This window comes from Gopherus evgoodei, chromosome 2 (assembly GCF_007399415.2).
Source record: "Gopherus evgoodei ecotype Sinaloan lineage chromosome 2, rGopEvg1_v1.p, whole genome shotgun sequence".
Classification (NCBI taxonomy): domain Eukaryota; kingdom Metazoa; phylum Chordata; order Testudines; family Testudinidae; genus Gopherus; species Gopherus evgoodei.
The window spans coordinates 207,053,102-207,068,554 of NC_044323.1; the positions used below are offsets into that span (position 1 = coordinate 207,053,102).

A 15,453-nucleotide genomic window follows, 5' to 3' on the forward strand; every position below is an offset into this window, starting at 1 on the left:
ATAAATATATTTCTTAATTTTTTTCTTTTTTCTTTTAAATGCTTATCAATACAAGCCAATGGATGAGAACATGATACAAAAAATGTGAGGCGATAAATATTTTTATCTGTAGATATCTTACAGGTTTCTTTTACATAGGTAATGAAAATTGATGGACTCAATGCATTGGAGACACAAGTCCTTGTTATTACTCTGGAGAAGGCAGGTGCAATATTATAATGGTTCATATAATATAATCAGCAAACATTATACCTCCTGTAAGCAGCATGTGACAGTAACTAAGTCTCCCTATCTGGGCAAGGCTCCCACTGAAGTAAATAGGAGGCCAAAGGGAGCTGATTTCACCATAGAGAAGTAGTGTAGGCATTGGTGGGCTCTAAAATCCTCAGTCAGAATTAACAGTTGTACCTCCCATAATAGAATCTGTGGGAGAATGGTAGCAGCACTGGCCCCTGGCATTTTTCAGGGTGAATTTCTTTCCCCCTTCCCCAGACAGTTTTCTCTACATGTATATATAGAGGGCAAAGAGAAATGCTCCATGTCTGCAAGTGCAAATTTGGTCTACAGTACATATATTACACACTAATCTCACACATGTTAGGAGTAAACCATTGGGAGTAAACTGAGTGTACACAGATGTGGCATTCATTGAATATCATCTTGCTTTTCTAGGTTTTGGATATATTCTTAGCCGTACCTACCCAATAGAGACTCTACTTTATTAAAAATTAGTATATGACATTCAACAGTATACAGTAAAAATAATTACATTCCCCAAGTCATTGTTTGAAGTAAAATATTTTCCTTCCACTTTAATGCTCTTTTAAATAGCCTCTTTTGTTACAAAAAACTATAGTAGAGAGAGGTCAGAAAGAATAAGGGGAGAGGAAAGGTGATCTTGTGGCTAAAGGGATGAGGTTTTGAATTTGGAAGACTTGGTTTCAATTCCCAGTTCTGCCCCAGGTTTCTTATGTGACCTGGGACAAGTAATTTAATTTCTTTGTACCTCAGTAGCCACCTGCAAAACTGGAATATTAGTAATTACTTATTCCAGCTATTTACCTGTGTTTTCAGACTGAAAGTTCTTTGGGGCACACACACTCTGTGTGTGTGTACAGTGCCTAGCACAATGTGCTTCCAACGTGGGAAGAAGTAGTTAGTCCTTTTTTTCTGGATGTCATGTTTAGACACAGGTCAATTTGGAAGGGCTCAAGGAAAGAGTTGGAGGGAAGGAAGTGGAAGATGCACTAGTAGATTACATACTCTAAGACTCTGGAGACAAAGGGCAGCAGGGGAAAGGATGGAAGTAAGAGAAGGAGGTAGGTTTGAAGATAATATTTTCCAATCAGAATAAACATGACACTGATTGCAGGAAGAGGGAAAGGAGCCCAAGGAAAGAGAGCAGCTAATGAGAAGGAAGAGGGAGGAAGGAGACAGCGAGGAGAGAAGATGAAAAGGGACAAAGTCAACAAGATAGGGTGCAGGAAAACTAGAATATTGCAGACTAGGAGGGTGGAACTTGTGGTGAAAGAGAAAAAAAGCTGGAGAAAAGAGGGAGACAAAGGTAGGGTTTAAAAGTAAATTAGAACACAAAGTAATTTTGTTTGTAGATGGACAGTGATACTTGCAAAGAACATTTAACCAATGTACAGTACTCCAGTCTTACTGGAGTATTACTGTTCTAAATCCAACAAAAGAGAGGCAGAGTTCATTCAATGTACATCTAAGTATATTCCTGCTGGGAGCATTTGTTCAGTTTCTATAGGCAACAAGAGCTGGTTTCCCTCGCTGGACCTTCACTTTACTTTTTTTTTTTTAATCGGTGTATAATTTGTAGAATATAGAATATTAAAATACTGTCCACGATGTCTCATTGTTAGTAATAACAGCAGAACTGGTACTGTGATAGCAACTAGATGTCCCTGTTAAGGATCAGGGCCCCATTGTACACACGTAACAGTCCTTGCCTACAACATTTTATGATCTAAATAAATGTTCTTTATTTAGATCCTTTTAAAATATTACAGGCCATCATCCTGCAGTCCTTTTGAAGGCCAAACTCCCACCAACACTGAGGCAAAATTGGGCCTAAAATGATGATAATCTTATTGCTGTGTGCATATTGAATAATCTAGGAAATGTTTGTAGTAGGTGAACAAAGATTTTAAATGCAAATCTATCCTAACTGGCTACGTACTGTAACTGATAAGCATATTCTTATAAGCATTAACACAGTGGGCTAGATGCATTGTCCCTATTCTGGCTGCTTGTACTGCCTGGCAACACTTTGCAAGGTTAATCTCTGAGTGGCCTTAAACAAGCTTAAATGGCACTAACCACATGCTCCTCCCATCCCCCAACCTGTGTAAAGTGCATGACTAGAGAATGATTTCTTCTGGTGTACTGAGTCTCTTTCAGACAAGTTAGAGTAACCCCATGGCTGTTCTAACTTGTGCCCCTAAGATTAGAGGACCAGAAAGAGTGGGAGAAATTATCCCCTCCCATAGTTGCGCTGAGTGTAGCTTAGGAACGCCTTAGCACATGGCCCAACATCTGACTTTGTTGTATCTCAGAATTTAGAATTAGTGTGAGAAATCTCAACAGAAGCCATCCTGAGTTTCAGTCACTAAAAAAAAAATAAATTGGCTTCTTTATATGCTTTGCGGCTCAGCACGGATAGTAGTAGGGTTTATCTGGCATAAGCTCTATAAAATTCTCCTCTACTCCAGATACTGGCTCCTTTTATTTGGATCATTGCTGCCGTTGGGTTGGCACAAGAACTAACCAAAACTATGTAAGATTCTTCTGACAGTAATTTGAATTTCTTTCTGTAGCTTATTTGCAATCAGCAGTAAAATAAAGTATTTGATAATTTCACTCTCCTCGTATATCACAACTGAAAAATAAGCTTGCTTCCAACAGCCATGATAATTCTTGCAAAATTATTTCTTTTTTTTATTGGGGCACTTTGTCAAGGCGGATAAGACTTACAAAGTTGTGTTTTGATTTCTGACCACCTTCTACTATCCTTCCACTCTGCCTGCCTGCTTAGTTCTTGCGAACGGTAATTTGGCCAGTTCCATCTATGAAGTACTTCCACTGACTTCATTAACGTTCTGCTTTGGATGAATTTGGGCCATTTTCTTGAACCGTGCAAGAAAATTGTTCACTAATGGCAGAATCTTAAAGTATCTGCTCACAATGGAAGCAGAGGGTCAGCATGACAAATTAGCACAACTGTTGTGAAAGCAGCAGATGAGGGTGACTGAAGCATTTTTTAAATTCTCCAATGTCCAAGTAAGACATTTCATCGCAGGAGAACAATAGCAAAGAAAATTGAAAGAGATAAAAATAGAAAAGTACATGCCATTCAAAGCAAATGGCCCTTGTCCTTCACTGAGGGTCTTGTAGTAGCACTGTATCCTTTTCAGTTGCATTATGGTAGAGAAGCTGCTCAAGGAAGAAAAGTGGAAAAGAAACAGGGGGGAGGGGAGGATGTGCAAACTCTTTATGCCGAGAAGATTTTCCTTGAGGAAATGAGAGAATACTGACAGATGCTACCTTGAGACAGATTATCATTAATCTAGTCATAACCCTGGTTGATACAGTCAAATAAAAGTATTTCAGCCAAAGCATCATTTATGGGATTCAAGGGGTATTTAATGGATTAAAGACTAAAAAGTTCAAACAAAAATATAATTACTCAGGAGAACTAATACAATACTAATGACTAAAGAAACTCAGTGCCCTATTCTGACATCATTCAAGAGACAGCAACATCATGTTATAGCTGCTCTTTGCTGTACAATACAAGAGACTAAATCTATGGTATATTAACAAAAAAGTTTTAGATTGATTTCACAATATTACTTCCCCCCAACTTTTCATTTTATTTTTTTTTATATAGAAGTCTCAGTTGCACACAAAGCAACATTTACCTCATTGTCCTACTCAGCAGACACCTGATGGCACTTGGTTTGATATTTCATTAAATCACCCTGCAAACTAACAACTCCCTCTTTTAGAAAACTACAGTCCTTAAGCAACAAAAGTTACTTAGCAAATTGTGGTTTTACTATGCAGTATAGCCTATTTGGTGTTAAGACATTTATAGCATCAGGGTTGTAGAATATTATGGGATTAAGGAGCACCTGTTTTCAAGGACATTACTCTTCTTAGACAGTAAACACCAATACTTAGCAGGAAAAAAAAATTGCTAAGCACTGTTGAGATTTGCAGTGAAAGATTTTAAAGTTGTGCTTTAGTTATCTGTGAATCCAGAATGAGATGTCAGAGACAGAAAGGCATGAAATAGTCTATTGTCCTTTTTACCTTAAAGGTGTTTCTATTTTAGCCTTGAGGAAACTGAATGAATATTATTCAGTGTATAATGTTCTCTTTTAAGGTTCTATTCAACAAAATGTTGGTATATTTTGTGGCAAAGCCGCTCTGCCCAGACTGACTGCTGTTGTATCTAAGTGTGATTGATTTGGGAACCAAAAGTCTTAGCAAACTCTGAACACCAGCAGCAACAGTGAAGTATGTATTTAGTCCTTTCTTCCACACCTTTACAGTGAACAAGGCCCACACTGACTGAGCCAAGTTCAGTTATAAGAAGGAAACACAGGCACTGAAACAGAGATGAGTTGTCCATCACATAGAGGGAAGATCCGCTCTCCCCTCACACCCACCCCAAATAAAAGATAGAGTATTTCATCTGCCCTTTAAGTGTAATTAAATTAGTCTTTTAGCATCAAGCTACAGAGTATCAGATGTCTCTTGTATATGACTCAGAAACCAACTCAAATCTGTATATTAGTTTGGATTGAAAGACATGACTAATCTTTCATTAATGAAGAGAGAACAAATGATATAGACTTCAAAGTCCCTTTGCTATCAACATACTACTGTAGTTTAGCTTCTAAATATGTGATGCATACAAAAATAATACATGTAAATTGAGACTGGCTCTTTAAGAAGAGGAAAAAAATCCACCTTCAAACTCATCTGAAAATTTACTGCTTGACACTGAGGGAGTACCGATTGTAACTAAATGCAATTGTGTGACCAGCATAGCAATCAATCAACTCTGATATCAATTCTCACTCTCTTTGTAGTACAACAAAAATCTAGCACACTGCAGATTAAGGTTTCACATTCAAGAGAACTGGGCTAAAATACTTTGGTAGTCTGGAGGACTACCTCCAGAAAATGGCAGTGCCCACTTACCTGTTGACGTAAAAGGGGTAAGTTTAGAGTATGAATCTAAAGGTTCCCTGGAAAAGATGACCTAAAGCAAAGTTATTCATCCAAGTCAACTCATTTTGTGATCTGATCTCTGAATCACTTCATAAAAATTATTTCAATTTGTCTAACCATGGCTCTGGGTGAGAAAACTTGCTAAAAAATTCAGAAAGATCTTAAAGAAAACAAACTTTTATTTAATAGTATTCTGAATTTTAAATGGCATTTGGTTGGTTCTTTTGTGTATATTTTCTGTGTGGGAACATGTATGTAATCTGTGGCTGTAAAACAAGCCAATTATTTGATTGGGGGAATGGTGAAGAAGCCGTGAATTAGCAGAAGGAAAAAATACACCTCTACCCTGATATAACGTGACCCGATATAACATGAATTCGGATATAATGCGGTAAAGCGGAGCTCGGTGGGGGGAGGCGGGGCTGCGCACTCTGGCAGATCAAAGCAAGTTCGATATAATGCGGTTTCACCTATAATACAGTAAGATTTTTTGGCTCCTGAGGACAGCGTTATATCGGGGTAGAGGTGTATATATATATAAAAAGGAGAAGGAAGACTCGTGATTTTTTAATTTACAAAAACATATTAGTTTCATATTATCTGCATTTAAAGTAGATATTGTGCCTCTGTATAGAAACACACAGCAAATAGCCCAGCAGCGTGTATTTTTTCTGTGTAGTAGGCATAAGGATTTTCTTAAACATGTTAATTTGTTATTGTGGACACTGTTGATTCAGCAAAGATGTCAATTTATGTTATTATAGACATCTGTGGCCCTCTGCACCAAAATTTATGGGACAACGTCCCTAAATCCTGAAAGACTAGCTTGCAAGACAGGATTCCGATGATTTCACAGACCACACACATCACATTTTTTGTAAAAGCAGCAAAGAGTCCTGTGGCACCCACAAAAGCTCATGCCCCAAAACGTCTGTTAGTCTATATGGTGCCACAGGACTCTTTGCTGCTTTTACAGATCCAGACTAACACGGCTACCCCTCTGATACTGATCACATTTTTTGTGGCTACAGAGATGTCATTAAAGAACCAAACTTCAATATCTATAAACTTTGTATGGTATCTTTCAGGGGTTCTAAGCGGACACTGTAAATATACAACTAATGTAACAGATCTAATGGTCAGCTCAACACATTCATGTTCTTCTAACCTCAGGAGATAATTTATTCCAAAAGCTCTTTTCTCTGGAACAAGTTTTATAGCTAGTTAGAAGGATGCTACCTCATGTAAGTTCCTCCCACACTCCAGTATTTTTGTTTCTAATTCTCTCCTTCACCTGGGAATTTGCAGCCAGCTGGAGTTCTAGGAGCAACTCCAATGTGTGACTGAGGATGGGAACACAGAACTGACTCCAGCACCAATAGAAATTTTCTACATAAATGGAAGGTTTTAAGTGTGACCACTGTACAATTCCTAAAATGCTCAGTAAGTTGCTTCATGTCATTCCCAAGATCTTAAGTGCCCCATTTTGGATATTTTCATACTGCAGATTATAAGGTCTTCTGTCAACTGTTTTTGTCTTTTGTGCCATCAGACACTGTGAAAGTCATGACAGGTTTAGGAAGAGTCACAGATTTGGATTCTGTACAGAGGTCTCATGCAGAAGGCCTAAATCCAGCATTTAAATATGGCAGAGAGGGGATATTTTGAACCTTCTCAATAAAAAACAACCTCCTGGGCTCTGGAGCTCAAATAGGCAACAGAGGACAATTGTGTCTTAGTGGAGCCCTTTATTGTGCTATTTTTATGAGTGGGAAGGTGTGATTTTCATATGTTTTTATTACTATTACTAATGCTTTTGAGAGTGAGTGAAGAAGTTGAATTTTTACAGGTAAGTAGTTTTGACATCTCTGAGCCAAACAAGACTATCAGGGCAAAGATACAGAACTATTTTTGGAACACAGGAATTCTCATGTTGGACCAGATTTGTGGTCCATCTAGTGCAGTATCATGTTACCACAGTGGCCAGTGCCAATGGTAAAGAATTGTGTGATTAAAATAATTAAAACACACTGTGATTGGTTTTGGGTTCTAGGTGGAGAGTTTCTGGGGACAGAGGATTTGTAAGGTGTGCATTGGGTGTACGCATGGTGCAGAACGTTGCTAGGTACTGGGCTGGTGAGAGTTGTGCTGCTCTTAGTAGGAGTTGGCCAGCCCAATGTGGGGAAATTGGGTTCTCCTCACTCTTGCCCGCTTTCTCACACAATGTTTAGCTATGGGGAAAGTGCCTCTTTCTCTAGGGCTGAGCACCATGTAGGCAGATGGGAAGGGGAAGAGATGTAGCAATGCTGGGCTGCAGGAGAAGGGAAGAGAACTTCTCTTTCTCTCTCCTTTACTTATCCCTGATGGGACCTACTGCCCATGGGATTTAGAAGCAGCCAGTGATGCCCACTCCTCTCATGATTTTATTTGGGTCTCACAATAGTTGGGGTTTTTCCTAAAGTCCCAACTCCTGCATTTATGGGATTACATGAGAATATTAGCTTTCATTTTAAAGTAAATTTCTAGCCCTGATGGTTGCAGAAAAAAACATTGACAATGTGAACTATAAAGGTTGAACAAAAAAAAAAGGCAAATAAAGAACCAAACATTTATTGTTTTTTAAATCTCACTATTTGGGGGGAGGTTTGACTTCTGATTTTTGAATTCTTGGAGGTATTAATATTGCTTCTTTTTTGTTTGTTTGATATTTTGTTTTCAACACTTGCAATTCATTTTTAGGTCATGTCTCATCAGCTGGAAATTATTGGCCTAATATCAAAAGCCCGGAATGATTTGCATTTTTAGGCACATTGGTAAAATATTTTATTTCCATTAACCTACAATATCACAAATGACTTGAGATAAGGCACAGTTCTTAGCAAGAAACAAAAAAAAACCCAACCATCCAGTTCTTTGCAATTATGTTGAGGAAATATTTAAATTTTAAATCACCTTCACAACAAATCATCTCAGATATTAACCTCAACCTAGCGAACAACAGCAACAAGAAACGTTACCTTTGCAACTCTGTCATTTGAATTTTGAACACAGTTTATGTGTGGCTACCGGGTGATGTTATATGTTCCTGTCTCATTGCAGTTGGTTAGTGCAATCAGTTACTAGTCTGTCCTCAAACTCAGACCTCATCTATATTTGAGAATATGCCCACTTAATCAGCCAGTAGCCAGAAACTAGGGCAAACTCAACAGTTTTTCTTATCTACTGCTGGGGTTTGCATCAGTGCAGTTATTCTGGCTTCTGGACACTATTGCTAAGCTCAAAGGATAGATATGGCCTTGGTTTAATATCAAACAAAATAAAAGACTTAAAAAAAGTTAATGGTTATGGCCAGAGAAATGGGACTTGTGATCCACAGGCTTTTCTAGTTCATAAGCTAAACTGAAGTTACATAATAAGCTACTAATGTAATTTTACTGCTCTCACCAATATCATTGGGGTTCTGTCCATCAAAACATGTCAGGAGAAAACAGAATTATGTCTGTGCTGGTTGTCATCTTGAGGAAACTAGTCATTACACATGAACATCACAAACGGCAGCTTATCTATTCTTACTTCTCCCACATGGAATAAACAGTTAAGTCCAGGGAACTACTGCAAAGTTAACTATTACAGAATTTTCTATAAACTTATGAACAAAAAAACGGACACAGACTTATCTACTCGCTTCCAGCCCAAACAATCTGCTCCCTGATTGTGGTGAATGGTATAGAATACAATAGTGACTTGGCGAAGGGAATAACGGGAGGAATGTTTCTAGCATAAGCACCAAAGCCTATTATGGAGAAAGATTATTATTAATGGCAGTGCTCAACCCCTTCCTGTGTGACATCTCTTGACTGGCCACCTAGCAAATACAAGATAAAATGATACAGTTGTGTCTCAAATATGCACAGCAGTAGCTAGCACCTCTGACGATCCAGCAGCAGTGCAAGCTGTCTGCCAATTTTTAAAAAATATTAGAATGGTTTTAGAGGTGGCAGGCCATTAGGAAGAGAGAGCCCATTAGAAAGCTTTGCTGCATGCAAGACAATGATATCTATTTTAGTACATAGGTTCCTGGATGATGTAACTGGCTGGATGTCACATCCTATGCTTGCAATGTCTAATCAGTAAACTTTAATATGATACCCAGAATACCGATGATAAATTAAGGATGGCACCACACTTCAACCCAGATTCTTCAGGGACTCTTATAAATAATGTGCTAAAATCCTTATTTACTTACACTTTCCTAGATCAGTTAAGAAAAATGGCATAAATTCTGTATTGACTTGCAACTCACTGATTTCAGTGGAGTTACGTATGCTGTAAAGCAGTGTAGAATTTGGTCCTTTCCCAGTGCCCACTTTTCTATACTTACTTTTCTGTACTGCGTATGAACATAAAAGAAAATAACATGGCAGGAAACCAGGTCTTACATGGGCAATTTCAAAGTCAACATTTTCTAAAGTCTAAAACCCGACTTCAGCAGCAGAGTCTACCTACATTTGCGGATTACAAGCAAATATACGAACAATCATGACAAAAATATGGCTAAGCTGAGTAATCACCCAATCATGTATCCATATTGTCCCTTTGTGTGTATATTGCATCCTTGCTTGTCCTTATCCTGTAATTGGAGCTATGTAGGCAAAGGGTCTGCCTGTGTGGGTCCAGTTACAGGATCAGGGCTTGTAAAATCTTTGGGATAGCAATGTGTCTCTTGTGTGCCTATTGTGAAGGACCTAGCACACTTAGAGGAAAAATAATAAGTAATAATTTTGGCTTACAAACTTTGAGAGAGGTCTGTCCCATCTTTAATCCCTGTTTTAAGTAATTCATATACACTTGTAAACCCAAGCATACATATGTGTGTACTAAATCTATACTATATACACTATACGTCATGACTGTGCTTATTTTCATAACAAAAACTGTTGAAAGATTGTAATTAGGATTGCGAAGTAAAGCATTCGGAAGTTAGGAAATGACAGAATTAAGGTTACCTATGCAATTTGTGTGTATTATGATACAATCTTTAATTACATAGTTACATAGTACTTTAAGCACAAGTCCCCTTCATCCATTAATGTACAGGATGCTCAGTGAATGAAGCAGCAGGTCAGCATTTTTCTCTGTCCTCGAAATTCGCTGCATAATCCCCCACCATGCATCGAATACAGATTTTTTTTTATTTCCCCATGAACTCTTCTATTGTGCTCATCTCTGTAGTATCTGAATATCTTACAAATACATATACATTTATTTTCAAAACTCTCCTGTGAGATAGAAAGTATTATTTTTATTCCCATTTTACAGATCGAGAGCTGAGGCAGAGAGAGATTTAGGCCAAAATTTGCTAAAGAGTCCACTAATTTTGGGTGCTTCAGTGAGTGCCCAGCTTCAGACACCTAAGGCTTTTTTCAAAGGGTACTTCATTTCAATCTGAGTTGGGTACTTCATTTCAATCTGAGTGCTGAGTGTTGAGCACTTTTGAAAATCAGGCCCCACATGTCTCAGATTGGGTACCTGAAAAACAGAGATTTCTTGACAGTCTCCAAAAATGATGGTTTAAGCAACTTGCCCAGGATCACATAGGAAGTCTGTGACACATCTATGGATAGAATCCAGTCTCTTGAATCTTAACCTATGCCTTAATAACCAGACCATCCAACTGCCCTCTGGTTCAATCGATATATACACCTTTCAACCTCTGCTGAGAATGAGGCAAGATTCCTACAGGCCATAGCCTCATCCACTGCACAACCTCATCTCATTCACCATTCATTGAGTGCAATAAATGAAACAGGGGTCCTGTGAAAAAAAAGTATTATGTGATTACACTATTAAAGACTGCATCAAAACACTTGATTTCTTTATATACAGAAAACTATTTTTCTTCAGGCCCACATACTTCCTGAAGCTGATATACTTCCTTTTAAATCAGTATTGTGCCTTTTAGATCCACTCAAAGAATGGCGACTCATGACATTTAAACACCATCTTTATTTATGAAATAAAAGGAAAATCTGCAGAGCAAATGGATGCAAATCCTTGTACACATGTCCAAACATCGTAATATTTTGAGCAGGACAAATGAGAAGGAAAAGCCTAAATCAGTCCTAAAAGGAATTTGTCTTCCAAAAATATTTGTAAAATGCCAGTGAGATTTATGATGCCTACCGCTATTTTTCAATTTAAAAAAATCATCACATTATTGTATTCAAAATAACTGAAACACACAGTATGAGGCAAAGAAAACCATAAGAAAATGTCAAATTGGTAAAAATGACATGAAATTATTAACCATGTTGTTTTTAGCACTGTAAAACTTCAAAGAGTTTGAGTTTCACAAAGGAAGTTCCATCATTAGGATTCACTATGCACGCATGGAACAACATGGCAGAAAGCATGTCTCTGATGATGCACAAAGAAGTTACTTACAGGTAATAAGTGTAGGAGTGATAGCTTCTTCTGCCATGATGGTGGAAGGATTTAGGCAGTGGTGGAAAAGATGAAATGGAAGGAAAGAAAAGCCAAATATTAATGTATGAAAAATCAAGATGAACTGAGACCAGAAGTGGTGACACAAATGAAAGGTAGTACAAATGCATCTCAGGCACATCATGCAATATCTCTCCATTCCAGATATGACATAAATCTACATAAAATTTTAAGCAATCAAATACATAATACCATACTGAAATGTTAAATTAGACAGTTTAAAACAAGAGTAACAGCTAAGTAACATATTAGATACCTAATAGTTATGTATTATATACATTATATAATACATACACAGACACACACACACACGTAAGGTGCTAAACATGCTTTTATTTCACATTGTATTAACTGGTTTAGGAAGGACATGGCATCTCTACTGCATTAGTTAGATGTTTAGGAATGAAAAGTCTTAGAATGCTTATAAAGTAGCTTCTCTTCCCATCAGAGTACTGTGGAGTTTTTTTTGGAGGCTCTTTCTAGTTGCTCTCATTCCTTAGAGACCTTAAAACTTAGCCTACCATGGATATGATTAGCCTAGCTTGTCACCCAAAGCTCGTTGCCAGAAAGCCAAATAAACTGTCAAAGTATGATTCCACTTTTCATTAGGCATTTCATTGCAGAAGAAAAATGAAATAACTTCCTTGCCCCTTTGTGTCAGAATTACTCTTATAACCTTGGCTATATTACTTCACAAAGAGTGAAATTCACTCCTTCCCCAAGTAAAAGGACTATATTCAGGGATCACAGTGGAGATTTACTGGTGGTGTGAAGACAGAATCCATCGCCAGACTGTGGGCAGAATCCTGCACCTCTACTATTTCTGCCTCTGGGGATACTACAAAAGGCCACTTGGATCCCAAGCCTCTTCATCCATGTAAGCATGGATCCAGCATTCTTTCCCACCTGAGCTCCCTCACAATGATTCCCTCCACTCCACATTCAGAGCCAGTGAGGAACTCCCTCCTGCAGTGGGCAGAGTGCACAGGGCCCCCTGCCCAGCTGCGCGGCCTGCTGCTGCACCACTCTCCCTCCCCGATCAAGGCTTCTGAAAGTAGGGAGGGGCAAAGCCCTCCACAAAGGGATGAATTTCACCCTGCTCAGATTCAAAATATTGATTCTAATTAAAAAGAAGCTTATTCTCCAATAACCATCGCCTCGCCACAGCTACAAATAATGTTAATGTACTGGCAAGATAAAAGACTGAAATCAACTGGGTAGGCATCTGTAATTCTCACAGCACCCAGACACAGTGCTTTGACTATGGCAAAAACTTGTAATGCTAACTTGCCTTAGGCTACATGCTGCAAGCATTCCTTTGAAAACTAGGCTTTCATCACATTTTCTCTCATCTTCTTTGTTTGAGGATGCCTTCAGAAATATTTTCCAGTTTTTATTCCCATTTTTCTGATACTTAACAGTATTGTTTAAACACAAAAGGCTGGTATTGAATATTTAATCATATGTGGCACATTTGCAAAATGCACACCTGTTAAAACTGGATTTAAAAAGAGAACCAAGAATATGGTAACAGGAAGGCTATGGATAAAATCCTGCACTTCTTAGTCAGGTGTATCTGCTACTATATTCAGTGCCTGCAGGAAGGGTGCAGGACTGGGCTGTATGAAAACGGTTCTGTTTACTTATATTGTGTTGGGAGGAGGTTGTTTTGGTATGTGGTGTAATCATAATTATCTTTTTTTCCCCTTCTCTTTTCAGAAATTATTCATTCTCTAGCTCCCATTTAGAATCTCATGACACCACAAACCCTATTCCTTACCATATGTTGCCGTGACAGAGATTTAATGTAATTAGTACAAATGTTCTCATAGGTCTAAAAGATGTATAGCAATTTTAGAAACAACAATAAATATAATTAATCAGTGCAGCACGGCTGGTGCTTGTACGCATAATTCTGCCAAACATGTTATTGAGATAAATTATTCTGTTTAAAAAATGTTGAAAACTCAGGTGCTTTAATTTGTGTGAATACATCAAATTACAATTTGATATAATAGGAGAAAAATTAAATGTCTCATGTTCAAGTTATTTTTATATTGAGTTCTTATAATATGAGCAAGAGGTTTTAGAAGATGAGACTCCTTGAAAATTAGATTCGGAAGTTTTAAAACCCCAATAATTCTGAGGTGCCACAAGGAGAAAATTTGTTATAAAAATATAATGTTCTAAACGTGGGTAATTTAAGAAATAGAAAACGAAGACTTACAAAAACATTAGATCATTTAGCAAAGACACTGTCCATGCTTTGGAAAAATCTCAGTTTTAGAAATGCACCCTTAACAACTGAGTTCCATTTTACTTTTGATATATGTGGATAGGTCCGTTGGCACGTTTTATAAGTGGAGGTTAACCCAGGTGGCATAGTTAGTATAGTGGCTTCCGCGCCATCTCTCTTTTGCAACTGGCATAGAAGGTATGGCAAAGGGAAAGGAGGGCCTGGTTGGGTCCTCCCCTTGACCTGAGTTATCCCTTGTTTCCATACTGACTGCTGGAAAATGTTGGCAGCTGGTGGAAATTAGAACAATTTGAGCTACATCAAGGGAATGGACTAGTGCAGTTGTTTTCAACCAGGGGTCCGGAGCTCCCGGGGGACCATGAGCAAGTTTCAGGGCGTCCACCAAGCATGGCTGGTATTAGACTCGCTAGGGCCCAAGGCAGAAAGCCAAAGCCCTGCCATGTGGGACTGTAACCTGGGGCCCCGAGCCCCACCACCTGGGGCTGAAGCCTGAGCAACTGAGCTTTGTGTTGCCCCTTATGGTATGGGGCCTGGGTAATTGCCCTGCTTGCTACCCCCTAACACCAGCTCTGGCTTTTATATGCAGAAAAACAGTTGTTGTGGCACAGGTGGGCCATGGAGTTTTTATCGCATGTTGGAGGCGGGGAGGAGGGCTCAGAAAGAAAAAGGCTGAGAACCCCTGGACTAGTGCACTGCAAGTTCAGCGCCAGAGAGTTGGAAAGGGCATTCCTGAGTAGCACTAAGCATTCCTTACCCATTTAAACAGATACAGACATTAGAAATTATTAGAAAGCTCAGGTGTATATGCATCTCAGAGTAGAAACAAAAGAAGCACACAAGAAAACAACTCTTTTTTGTTGAGAAGAACTGAGGCAGTTTCTGACCCAATCAAATATTAATAGCCACTGGTGTACTACACTCCCACAGCAGCAACAAGATGGTAGCACAAACTGGAATTGCTGCATCCCAAATAAACATATCCTTGAGCAAACCTCTCCCATTAAATCTAAGTTTTCAACCTCCATACTTTTTGGAAATAACAATAATTTAAAAAAGAAAAGAACAGAGAGACAATATAGTAGATTGAATTATGCCTTTTATCCATCCATCCCTCCCCGCTATTATCCAAGATCCTTAATATAATTTTGGAAAGCAATGCTATTTATTATTACTGTTTACCAAACATTACAGGAATATTGTTATCACTTTCATTCCATTGTCTTTTTTTATAATTTGCCAGTGAAAGCAAAACTTTCTTTATGCATGTAGTTGTCAATGAGGACCTGCAATTTTCAATGCAGGAATGTTGGAGGCAGGGGGAGATTGGGTAAGTTGCTTGAAACTGCAATGAAGGTTAGATTCTAATTCCATTCAAGTCAATGGAAAGACTCCTATAGACTTCAATGGGCTTTGGACGAAGTCTTAAGTGAGAT

The 15,453-nt window shown here is 38.3% G+C and overlaps 1 protein-coding gene across 1 annotated transcript in view; it reads right to left on the minus strand.

Moving 5' to 3' along the window:
• PTPRM (protein tyrosine phosphatase receptor type M) overlaps positions 1 to 15,453 on the minus strand; it is a 719,823-nt gene that overhangs the window by 202,202 nt on the left and 502,168 nt on the right. The window contains 1 exon segment of the mRNA XM_030552787.1: positions 11,704 to 11,733. Within this exon segment, the coding sequence (XP_030408647.1) occupies positions 11,704 to 11,733 (30 nt within the window).